The sequence below is a fragment of the Hyperoodon ampullatus genome (assembly GCF_949752795.1).
Source record: "Hyperoodon ampullatus genome assembly, chromosome: 2".
Classification (NCBI taxonomy): Eukaryota; Metazoa; Chordata; class Mammalia; order Artiodactyla; family Ziphiidae; genus Hyperoodon; species Hyperoodon ampullatus.
Window position 1 is genome coordinate 124,596,735 of NC_136915.1, and position 12,760 is coordinate 124,609,494.

The 12,760-nt window shown below is 50.0% G+C and overlaps 1 protein-coding gene across 1 annotated transcript in view; it reads right to left on the reverse strand.

Annotated features, from left to right (window-relative positions):
• Positions 1-697: 697 nt before the first annotated feature.
• The window catches only part of KIF26B (kinesin family member 26B), a gene marked incomplete at both ends in the record, with an annotated part of 499,315 nt that continues 487,252 nt past the window's right edge, over positions 698-12,760 (reverse strand). The window contains 3 exons of the mRNA XM_079697984.1: positions 698-846; positions 4,909-5,059; positions 5,491-5,693. Coding sequence (XP_079554110.1) covers positions 698-846; positions 4,909-5,059; positions 5,491-5,693 — 503 coding nt within the window. The remainder of the gene's footprint in view (positions 847-4,908; positions 5,060-5,490; positions 5,694-12,760) is intronic.

The window sequence follows — 12,760 nt, forward strand, 5'->3', positions numbered from 1 at the left end:
GCCCGGAAGTCTCTATCTTCTGTTTGAGTGGCCTTCCCAGCAGAACCATAGCAGACAGTTAACATTTATTCATATGCCATACCGATTAGGAAATAGCTCTACAAACACAACTTACTTAGAAACAGCAAGTCAGAAATAGGATAAAACACCAAGAGAAAACGAGCTGTAAATACATTGCAAAAATGTGTTTGATTTTCTTTTTTGTTCGTTTTGTTGTTTTCATCTTGACTAGCACCATCTGTACACAAGAAAGTATGAACATAAATGTTTGGATAATAACAAAGATTTGCAAGGCACTTCATCAGTCATTCGGAGAAACTTGTTTTGTTTTTGCTTTCCACAGCAATCCCACATCCACCCTCGCCTTTTCTCACAAACCAGGAGAAGAGTGAGGTCTCTTTTGCCAGTTCTTATGTACAAACAAGTCCTTTAAAGTTCCTCAAAGTGCTTTTTCAGTCTCACGGGGGCTTCCACGTCCCTTGGGTTTCCCATCATTTTCTCCTCTCCTGCGTGTTTGGTGTTTGCACCTTTCCTACAGAAAACAAAAGAAAAATCGCCTTCCACTCCACGCTCACTCCAGACTTGCCACCAACCTTCGTCCTCCTTCCGTGGTCACTGAGCGCGGCCAGCACCAAGGGCCCGCCGAGTGCGGCTGCCTGCGGATCGGGAGCGAGGGCCGGCCGGGCGGCGGCTCCCGTCAGCGGCGCCGGGAGGTGATGTCGAAGCAGGTGATCATCATGAGGTGCGCCTTGCAGAAGTTGACGCGGCTCTCCAGGCGCTCTGTCACGCACTCCAGTGCTTCCAGGTACTCCAGGGAATCCAGCTCCAGAACCTGCTCCAAGTCAACTGCAAAGAAGGAGAAGCCCGATGGAGACGCGCGGCCAGCGGGGAAGGGTGATCAGACGGCTCAGCTGTGCCGGCCCGTGGCTGCTGCACCTGCACCTGTACCTGCACCTGCGCCTGTACCTGCACCTGCGCCTACACCTGTACCTGCACCTGTACTTGCACCTGAACCTGTACCCGCACCTGCGCCTGTACCTGCACCTGTGACTGTACCTTCACCTGCGCCTGTACCTGCACCTGCACTTGTACCTGTACCTGCACCTGAACCTGCACCTGTACTTGCACCTGCACCTGCGCCTGTACCCGCACCTGCACCTGTACCCGCACCTGCGCCTGTACCTGCACCTGCGACTGTACCTGCACCTGCGCCTATACCTGCACCTGCGCCGGAAGGTCTTTGGCAGTGCTGCAACACCCTCCTGCCTAACCCTCTGCCCCTCTCAGGTCGAGAACAGAACACTTTACTACTTGTAGTTATATTGGGGCCCTTTGTTCCAATGATAATGTTAGACCCCTGACATTTTATTGCGACTCTACTGAGGGACAAAGTGACATCAAGCTCTCCCCACCTCCACCATCTCCATGACAGAATTTGGGACTCTTACCAGCACCATTTTCTTTATTAACTAGAAAATAAATAAAGCTTCAAACTGAGGTGTGGAGAAGCCCTTCCTTTTTGGGGTCTCACCTGAATGATGTTTACACCTCTGCCTGCTGACATGTGTGTTGCTCTCTGGTTAGTCCTTCACACAGCTGTGTGCAGCTGCCTCTCTAAGCAGTGACCCTGCCTCTTGGCATTTCCTGTACAGTTTCATATACTCACTGGTCCTTTGGGAACTAGGGTGATGATGGAATCTATGTTAATAATTACGATTCTTAGACTCATAGACTTAAAGAACGGACTTGTGGTTGCCAAGGGGGTGGGGGGGTAGGTAGGGGTGGACTGGGAGTTTGGGATTAGCAGATGCAAACTAGTATATATAGGATGAATAAACAACAAGGTCCTACTGTATAGCACAGGGAACTACATTCAGTATCCTGTGATAAACAATAATGGAAAAAATATTAAAAAGAATATAGATGTACGTGTGTGTGTCACTTTGCTGTACAGCAGAAATTAACACATTGTAAATCAACTATACTTTAATGAAAAATAATAATAATTATGATTCTGTGCTCAGAAGCTGAGATTTAGGACCCAGATGCTGTCCCTAATGTTCAGGCCTGCAAAGAGTTAAAAGTCTGTTTCCTTCAGTTCCTCAAGGGCAATTATCCGAGGCCACCCTCTCCTGGCCCCTGGCCACTACTTGGTCCAGTGGTGACTGGGCAGGGGGGTAGGCTGCTACAGAGTGCCCAGCATGGAGAGGACAGGCATGGGCAGCAGCCAGGGCAGCGGGGGTGGCCCTGGAATCCAAGGCAGGAGACCTGCACTTGATTCCCAGGTCGGCCATGCCTAATCTTTGCTGGCAAACGGTCCTTAAAAGTAACAGGAGAATCATAACCCTAGTCTGCCTACTTTCCTAACTAGAGTTGCCATGAAGAGTAGAACCAAAAAGAGACGATGAATGTGAATGTGGTCTGAGAACTGTAACAAGCTACAGGAACATCAAGGGCTGAAATCAAGACTGACTTCTTTTATAGGAGACTTAACTGAGCTCAGAGAAGTGAGGCGTCCTGCTCAGGGTTACGCAGTTAATAAGGACCGGGGCTGGGAATGCGGCTGAGGCTCCTGAATACCAGTCTAATATTTAAAAACCAAACAAAACCCCTCACCATACCATAACCACATCAGCTGTATTATTGGATCACCTTGGAAATTAAAAAAAAATGGATTCCAGAACATTTATTTCTATCCAACACCCAGCCTATTACCCACACCCAGGGAATAGTCAGAATACAGTCTCATTGATTTTTGGGAGGGTCATTTTTGGTTTCAATTCATCTTGAAGAAACAATCTGTGTTTCTCCTTTCACATGGCCTTCTATTCATTACCTTTCTCAGCATCAAAAAAATCCCTGATTCCTGACATGAACAAAGGCAAGAAGGAAGGGATCATTTCCTGGAAGCATCTACATATGTACCAACGATGTTTAAGCTGCTCCCATCCTGGGAAAAATGTGACTTTGTAAGATGAAGACAATTATCAAGCCTGCCTTAGGCGTAAATAGCTCTCAGAAAATGTTAATGAAAACAGCAAAAAGGAAGAGGAGCTGCTGAATGGGCACCCCTGGGATCTTGAAGTGCCTGAGGATTCAAGGAAGAAGGAAAAGGGTGTGCACACATGGGAGAAACATAGCATTAGGCTCTATGTTTATGCTGCAGCCAGACTTCAGCTAATGTCCTTGTTCGTGTCTTGTCTGCCCTATCACAGCCTTAGATGGAAGTACCCTGGAGAGCAGGAGTTCATGTCTCTGTCCAGATTTCTAACAAGGGACCTACCTTGCTGCATCATGCAAGCAGGTGCTGAGGAAATGTCTCCTGTTGAGGATAGCTATTTTGTTAACTCTGGGATAATACAAACACTAATTACTACCAGACATTGCTGCTCCATCATGGGCAGGCAGTGTAACCAGCACTCTCCTGATAGTAACTCATTCACTCTCATACTCTCACAACAACCTTCTGAGGTAGGCACCATTATGTGCCTACCATTTGACAGTTAAGGAAATCAAGGCTCAGAGAGGTTAAGCGTCTTACCCAAGGTCTCACAGCCAGCATCCAAAGTGGGTCTGCATGACTGTGGTTGTCACCACAAATGGTACAATTCAACAAGGTAAGATGCATCACAGACTGGTCCCAGTGACCTGTCCTCTTTTTTTTTTTTTTTTTTTTGCGGTATGCAGGCCTCTCACTGTTGTGGCCTCTTCTGTTGCGGAGCACAGGCTCCGTATGCGCAGGCTCAGCGGCCACGGCTCATGGGCCCAGCCGCTCCGCGGCATGTGGGATCTTCCTGGACCGGGGCACGAACCCACGTCCCCTGAATTGGCAGGTGGACTCTCAACCACTGCGCCACCAGGGAAGCCCCTCCTCTAGGTTCTTTTGAGCCTCATATGCACTCATGAGGTACTCAGGGGAGATGTTATTACCTCAGTGCTATGAAAAGGAAGCCGCCTGAAAACATACTGTGAAAGTGGCAGGGCACAGCCAGAAGGCCAGCAAATTCTGTCCTTTCTTCTTTGCCCAGGATCATTTCACCCAGTATTTCTTAAACCTAAGCCCCAGACTCTGCCTGTCATGCTCCCGGCACTGGCCTGGGAATGCTGGGGAGAGGGTGATGTGACCTTCAGGGGACAGTCGTGAAGAGAGGGAGGCACAGGGAGGCTGAGGGACTGGAGGGAAGAGCTGGTGAGTGCCGGACGGGCAAGGAGGGAAAGGAATTTTAGTGTAAGTAATGTATTTTATTTCAGAGACTAAGTCATCTAGCATTGGGCCCCCATATCAATGAAACAGTTGGGACCAGATTTGAGCTTTATTTTGTGGTAAATGGAATGGTTCGAAACAAATAAATAAGAAACAATTGAATCCATCTTTCAAAGGGAGCACAATTGTTCTGAATTGTTATTAGACGGTTACTGTCATCCTGGGCTTTCTATTAAATGGAAATAACACTGTGAATGTTATTCTTTTCACTCAGAAATGTTTTTCTTGCTTTCTGGGTTCTTTTTGAGGCTTTTCTAGGATTGCACATTCTACCCTATTAAGCACTCTATAAATTCTTGTCTATTTCAGGCTAGATATGCAATGTGATTCTGTGGCCGGGGAGCAGATTGGTAATATAGCCTTCATGTCTGGGTGATCGTCCACCACATGTAGGGGGAAAATAAAATCTCATTTTCAGGTGCTTTGGACTGAGACACATAAGAAATAATCGTGCAAGAGCAATACTCACCGCCCTGCTGCTGCTCACACCCCTCCCACCTGCCCCCCGCAAAGCGGGATTGCACTCAGGGAGGCCATCTCCAGCCAAGGGGCGTGGAAGGCCCTCGGGTTCAGACAGCGTCTGTGTCCCTCTCAGCCTGGCCTGTTTAAGTGGTGAACCCAGGAGTCGCAGTGATGGGCCTTACATTCGCTGAGCCACTTGTTGGGATCCAGCATCAGATACTGTTTCGTCGTCTCCAGCTCCTTCATCAGCCACTCGTACTTGGCTCGGACCTCGGCAATTCTCTGCTGGCGATGCTCCAGAATTTTCAGCTTTGCATTGAAGCACATGACCTCCTAGTACACAGATGGGAAGGAGATGGGGGTGGAGGGGGGAGGAGAAAGGACCTTCAGCTCAAATCCAACCCAGGCAACCTCTTCTGGGAAGGAATACTTGTGCTTATGGTCAATGCAAAAGGAGCAGGTCACTGGGAAGTTTGGGAGGGAGCTGGGGGCTCAGCTCAGACAGCCCACTCACGGGGTAGGGCTATCCCTGGCATATCTCAAATTTAGAAGGCGGCTGGCGCTCCAAGCTGGATCCAGGAGAGCCTTCAGAGGTCTCCGGGCAGAGAAACAGGCTGCTCTCCCGAGCTGGGTGCACGGGCCCGCCTCCCGCCGGAAGCCGCTGGGAGTCTCGGTGGCCTGCGCCCTCCTCTTGGGCCGCGGCCTCAGCGTCAGCCCGGGGACCCCCTGGGGGACCGCCACCGCGTGGGGAGGGGGAGGCGCACCTTGCTGCTGCCCCCTCGTCGCCGCTGCAGACGCTCCACGTCGTCGATTTCATAGACTTTAATCTCAAAAGGTTCCCCGAGGCCTCTCTGGGTGCTGCGCAAGGGGCCGTCCACCCAACGGACCCCTGCGCTGTTGGCCGGTTTCCTCACAGGGGAGGGGGTGTCAAGGGACAGCGCCGGGATGAGCCTCCGTCTCTGGGAACCTAGGTAGGGGATTAAGCCTAAAGTTAATCGTTTTGAATTTCTATCTTTTTTTTTTAACATCTTTATTGGAGTATAATTGCTTTACAATGGTGTTAGTTTCTGCTTTATAACAAAGTGAATCAGCTGTACGTATACATATATCCCCATATCTCTTCCCTCTTGCGTCTCCCTCCCACCCTCCCTATCCCACCCCTCTAGGTGGTCACAAAGCTCCGAGCTGATCTCCCTGTGCTATGCGGCTGCTTCCCACTAGCTATCTATTTTACGTTTGGTAGTGTCTATATGTCCATGCCACTCTCTCACTTTGTCACAGCTTACCCTTCCCCCTCCCCATATCCTCAAGTCCATTCTCTAGTAGGTCTGTGTCTTTATTCCTGTCTTACCCCTAGGTTCTTCATGACATTTTTTTTCCCTTAAATTCCATATATATGTGTTAGCATACGGTATTTGTCTTTCTCTTTCTGACTTACTTCACTCTGTATGACAGACTCTAGGTCCATCCACCTCACTACAAATAACTCAATTTCGTTTCTTTTTATGGCTGAGTAATATTCCATTGTACATATGTGCCACATCTTCTTTATCCATTCATCTGGTGATGGACACTTAGGTTGCTTCCATGTCCTGGCTATTGTAAATAGGGCTGCAATGAACATTGTGGTACATGACTCTTTGAATTATGGTTTTCTCAGGGTATATGCCCAGTAGTGGGATTGCTGGGCCGTATGGTAATTCTATTTGCAGTTTTTTAAGGAACCTGCACACTGTTCTCCATAGTGACTGTATCAATTTACATTCCCACCAACAGTGCAAGAGGGTTCCTTTTTTGAATTTCTATCTTTTAAATGTAGTTTTGATGCAAGGGCTGGCGGCATGACAGGGCTGTCGGAGCCTGTGGCAGAGATGTGTTTGAACCCCTCCAACCTCCCACCTCCCGCCTCAGCAGCCACTTCCTTACCTGGCACTTGCTTTACCTCCTCAAGCTCAGATGTCCCCCCTCACCTGTCGAGCCACCTGTGGTCTCCCCCCTGAAACACACAGGCTGGAGGACACGAGAACTGAGAGTCACCCTGGCCACACCCTCAGCATGGACAAGGGTTACCGTGAAATTAGAGACGTTCCATTAGCGAGAAAAGATCCTAGTGTTTGGTATTGTGGTAGGAGTTTATTTGCTTCTAACAACAACACTGGAATAAGCACTGATTATGCCAGGCCCTACTTATCGTGCCTTACACACTGTGATGGAGACTGCTAGCTGCCCCCCAGTACCTGCCCTCCTCTTCTTCCTCTGCAGAAGACCCCGAGTTGGAGCAGGGCACATGGCCACCCAGCTGTACCCTGTGTGGTACATGTGACTTAAGCTCCACCAGTGCAATAGAAGCAGAAGTGCCCTGTGTAACAGCTAGAAAGTGTCCTGAAAGGGTGAGGTCTGCTCTCCTCATCCTCTCACCTTTGTCCTGGATGGAATATGGGCCTGCTGGCCGGTCCATGACATGAAGATCATAAACAACAGAAAAACAAGAGAAGGAACCTGGATTCCTGACACCCTGGAGACCTTCACAGTGGTACATGTGTTACAACTGAACCTACATTGACACGTCATTATCCATACGGATACAGATACCCAGGGTCCATAGTTTACACTGGGGTTCACTCTTGGTGTTTACATCCTGTGGTTTGGACAAATGTGCAATGATATGTATCCACCATGATACAATCACACAGAGTATTTTCCCTGCCCTTAAAACCCCCTACACAGACTTTTACATGAGAAATTAATCTCAATATTGTTATTAGGGTTTTCTGTCACAGACAAGCCTAGTATCTAATTTAATTCTCACAGAAGCAGAAAACTAAGGTACAAAAGACTTCAGTAACTTGCCCAAAGTCTCAGTATTCCCTTGTTTAGAAAATACATTGCTGGGGGCTTCCCTGGTGGCGCAGCGGTTGAGAGTCCGCCTGCAGATGCAGGGGACACGGGTTCGTGCCCCGGTCCGGGAAGATCCCACATGCCACGGAGCAGCTGGGCCCATGAGCCATGGCCGCTGAGCCTGCACGTCCGGAGCCTGTGCTCCGCAACGGGAGAGGCCACAACAGTGAGAGGCCCACGTACCGCAAAAAAAAAAAAAAAAAAAAAAAAAAAAGTCCATTGCCCACATTCTCCACCAAAATAAAAAATATATATATATCAGATAATAAATGATTTCCCCAAAGGATGGGTTATGATTAAACATCACAGAACTTGGCACATAGTAGGTGCTCACTGAACATGAATATCCTTTCGATTGTTTTTCTTCATAATCTATTTGAGGAGATGAAAAATACACAGAAATCAGAGACTATATGGTTAGGCCATTTAAGATGGATGTTCTCTTGTTCTCTATAAATCCCTTGCTTGAGCAGTCCCTGCTTCACTCACATGACTACCCAATCCTCTTAATTACAGGGCTTAATCAGTCCCTGATAACCAATGAGCCCACCTGACATCAATTCCCCCTATAAATGGTAGCTTCCTTCTCCCCCGAGTAGTGAAGGCTATTGCCATATCTTGTCTGCCATACATGGTGGCGTGTCGCTCCAGGACCCTTTGCGTCAGATCCCTCTCACCAGTAAACCACTGATGTCTCTGTTGCTGTCTCTGGGCTCTTCCTTCGGTCTCGAGGCTGGGTAACTGCAAGGCTTGTGGGCCTGCAGGGTGCATCCCAAGAACTGGCGAGCCTAGCTGGGAGACCGAGGAAACTCCTGTGAGTGCTGAGATGTTGGGGAAAAAGGACGGGAATGGAAAGTTGCAGGGGTAATCCCGAGGAGGCTGTCTATTAACATGGTAGGGCCCAAAGGTTGCAGGGATAATCCCGCAGTGGGGCCCTGTGGCAGCTGTCTACCGTGAGAGATGTCTTTCTGTTCTATTATATTAATGCTATCTTCTTAACCTCCGGGTATCTTTCCAGTTTAAAAGTAGCAGCCCTGTGCTCGTGGCTCATCTGACTGCCCAAGGATGGCTGGTGAATACAAACAAAATGCAAGGACCTGGATTACCTATCAAGGGTGTCATCTGGTCGGGTAAGACAAGCAAACCCCCGACCTACCATGCCTAAATGATTACAGGCCCAGGCTTTAGGGATATTAACTCAGGAACTGGCTTGTGAATCGGATGTGGCCAGTTACCCAGAAGGGTTTAGTTGGGGCCCATGGCAACAGCAAACTAATAAGAGCGCCCTTGGGCCTCTGGTCCCAGCTCTGGCAGGAGGCAGAGCAATGATACAGTGTGGTGGCAGCAACAGCTATCTGCTGTCTACAGTGCATTACAACAGGTGGAAGACGTTACAAAAGGCCTACCCAGCAATGCAAACAACCACTATCTGGTGTCTAGGACAGCTGAGCATGATATATGGGACCCCCATGGACACTGACAGTGACCAAGGACCATGGAGTTCAGGAATGGGCCGATAAACATGACATACACTGGCATTTCCACCTGCCTTACGACCCCACTGCTGCCAGGCTAATGGAAAGGATGACTGGGCTACTTAAACAACAATTGAGATGGGAACTTGCTCTCTCAACATGTGGGCCAGGAGACTCACTCAAGCCCTAGGAGCTACCATTGAACATCCCAGGAGCAATTGTTCCAGTGCTGACGCCATGTTAACCCAGAGGAAACTAGTCAACACAACCTGAGTTTAACAGTTGCCCACCGAAGGACCGTTGCCAACTACCGGTCAGGACAACAATTCGCTTTGGCCCTGGCCACAGGATCTACCCCCAGGGGAACATGTTATAAAATGGTCTTGAGGCTGACAGGTAAGCCCCTTGTGGTTTGGGTTTGCTGCCTCGGGGGGAATAGGATTAGAAAGGGACCTACAGGTTTTACCTGTCTTCTACCTGCACTCCCCCCCGCAGACTACTAAGGGAATTAATCCAGGGCGCCTACTGGAGAAAGGCACCATTCTATCACATTGCCTCTCCAGTATTCAGCACCGGCTGTAGGGACTGGGGGTGGACAGGCAATATGGTACTGCAGGCCAGGATGAAAACCACAGGCAGGGGTGGTGATATCTCAGGATGCTGACACTGCTTGTTATTTTGCTTAATCACGATCTTCCCTGTAATCTGTCTGTTCAACATCTTACATTTCATCCCTAGTCTGAGAGAGGTAATCTGTTTGTGGACTGGGTGACAACGGTGGCCTCACTACAAAATGAGTTTGATTGCTGGGTCTACAGCGAGATGCCGCTGTCGTCCTCCTGTGAACTTCCATGAAAAATCGACCGGATAAGCACCTGGCTCCAAAGATTGCCCACCTCTTGGGCTCTTTTTTTTTTTTTTTTTGTGGTACGTGGGCCTCTCACTGCTGTGGCCTCCCCCGCCGCGGAGCACAGGCTCCGGATGCACAGGCTCAGTGGCCATGGCTCACGGGCCTAGCTGCTCCATGGCATGTGGGATCCTCCCGGACCGGGGCACAAACCCGTGTCCCCTGCATCGGCAGGTGGACTCTCAACCACTGCGCCACCAGGGAAGCCCCCCTCTTTGGCTCTTGATACTCTTTAGCTGCTGGTGTCTGTACTGCATTTGTGGTATTTGGTTGCAGTGCACCTCTACACACCTGACGCCAGGGATATCGCAGAAGAGGGGTGGACCAAGATCGTAAGGGTGGTGCAGGGTATGTACGGGTAGACTGTATGGTGAAGCCATTTAAGATGGCTATTCTCTTGCTCTCTGTACATCCGCTGCTTGCCCAGTCCCTGCTTCACTCACGTGACTATTCAATCCTCTTTATCAGAGGGCTTACTCAGTCCTGATGAGCCCACCTGACGTCAATTCCCTCTATAAATGGTAGCCTCCTTCTCCCCTGAGTAGTGGAGACTGCTTCCGTGTCCTGCCTGCCGAACAAGGTGGGGTGTGGCTCCAGGACCCTTTGTGTAGGATCCCCTGTCCAAACACCACTGATGTCTCTGTCGCTGTCTCTGGGCTCTTCCTTCGGTCTCAAGGCTGGACAACTACAAGGCTTGCAGGCCTGCGGGGTGCAGCCCAACAGATAACATGAGATTTGTGCCCTTGGAGGCAGGTCTCTAGAGGATTATAAAAGCAATCACCATAGTACTGGCAGGGCCGGGGGCACCACTGTACCAAGCACCACCTTTTCTGGTGACTGGTGGCATGAGTGAGTGAAGCCAGGCCCTGGCTTCTGAGGACGGGGCCTAATCTTTTCACCCACATCTGAAGTGGATCTTGCCTCGTGCTTTGGGCAACTACCATGTTTGTTCCCCTGGTTCTGGCCCCTCTCCCGCTGGGAGGCTGCAGGCCTGGCCCCCTGGGAGGGAAGCTTGGGCCTGTAGGTGGTGGTGTCCCCTCAAACAGCTGCATCTCCTGAGGCACACCCACCTGGCAGCTCCTCCCTCTAGTAAGGGGCATCTAGGAGGCTTGCTTTCTCCTGGAAGGAGGATGGTTGGGAAACGTGACACCATCGCAACCGGTTTATCTTGGCGCTGAAGGGAGCCCCATCTAATTTAACTCAGGATTGATGTGTGGTCCCTCCTGAGTCCGAGGAAAGAAGATGGAGTCTGCCTGAAGCCGTGGCTACCTGCACTTAGAGTCTGGGCTGATTCTGCTTTTAAATAGAGTGGACTCCATCCAGTCAGACTTCAGTGAGAGAGGGAGAGCAAGAGAGCTTACACGCCATGAGACAGCAGCAGTCAGATGGGGCTGCTGCAGAACATGTAGGGAGGCCGAGGAATGCTGAGCATCAGTGGGAGGATGTCCAGCTCTTGGAGGCAGGGAGAGTCTGAGCATCTTTCAAGTGGAGACCGGGCCTGGCCACCAGGCAGCCCGAGTTCCTCAGGCTGCAAACACTCGTGATGGGGCTCCCAGTAGCCCTCTTCCCTCAGTTGGATAATGTGTACTCAGCCCCTAGGAAGGGTGACTGGTCCTCCCCCTCACCTCGCCTGACCCCAAGGACAAGTCAGGGAGCAACAACCCCTCTAAAAGCGAGGTCAGTCATGTATGGGCATCTCAGTCGTTTAATCCACTGGGTGCATGTGTTCAGACATTACTGGGATGACTCTTCTAAGGATCTGTTTACGGGAGAAACAGGGGAGGAACTGAGGAGGGTCATGGGATTGGTGGTGTATCAGTTACCTATCACCGTGTAACAAATTAGCCTAAACCCAGCAGCTACATTCCTGTGAGGCAGGGAGCTGGGAGCAGCTTATTTACCTGGGTGGTTCTGGCTCAGGGTCTCTCGTGAGCTGCAGTCAAGCTGTCAAGATGGTGCTGCCATCATCTGAAGGCTTGACTAGGGCTGCAGCATCCACTTCTAAGCTCACTCATGTGGCTGTTGGCCAGAGTTTCAGTTCATTGCCCGGTGGGCCTCTCCACAGGGCTACTTATGGCATAGCAGCTGGTTTACCCAGAGCGGGAAAGAGCAGCTACCGTGTCTTTCACAGCCTAATCTTGAAAGTGACATACCATCACTCACTTCTATTGAAGTGATTCACCGCCTTATTCCATTGCACACAGAGACCAACCCTAGTATAGTATGGGAGGGGACGAAGCAATGGTGAATACCGGGAGGCAGGGACCATTGGGGGCTACCTAGGAGTCTGGTTACCACAGATGGGATGTGATCAGATGGGAAAACATCAGGAATAAGGGTCACTATCTCCTTCCAGACCACTCCAGGACGACCTATGAGATCACCCCGATTGGGGAAAGAAAAGTAAAGAAGCCTGAATGGAGAATGACATTTCACTGGGCTATCGTAGCTTAATAGAAATACCCTGAAGGCAATCTAATTCCCATTGCCTTCTTTCCATGCGTTTTTGCAATCTTCTCAACTTCCTCACCACGTCAATCAATCCCTGCCAGGGTGGGAAGTCAGTGCCCAGTGTCGGGTGAGTTGCAGTCTGGGGGTTTCTCCTGCATGTAGTGAACGGCTATCTTGCATTTTCTGAGCGTTCTGAATTTGGTCACTGGTAAATCAATTCCATGAATGAACGGATATCATCCAGGTCTTGCACCCACCACTAAGGAGCCTCCCCTCCCCTCTCATCTCCTCCAGAGGTACACT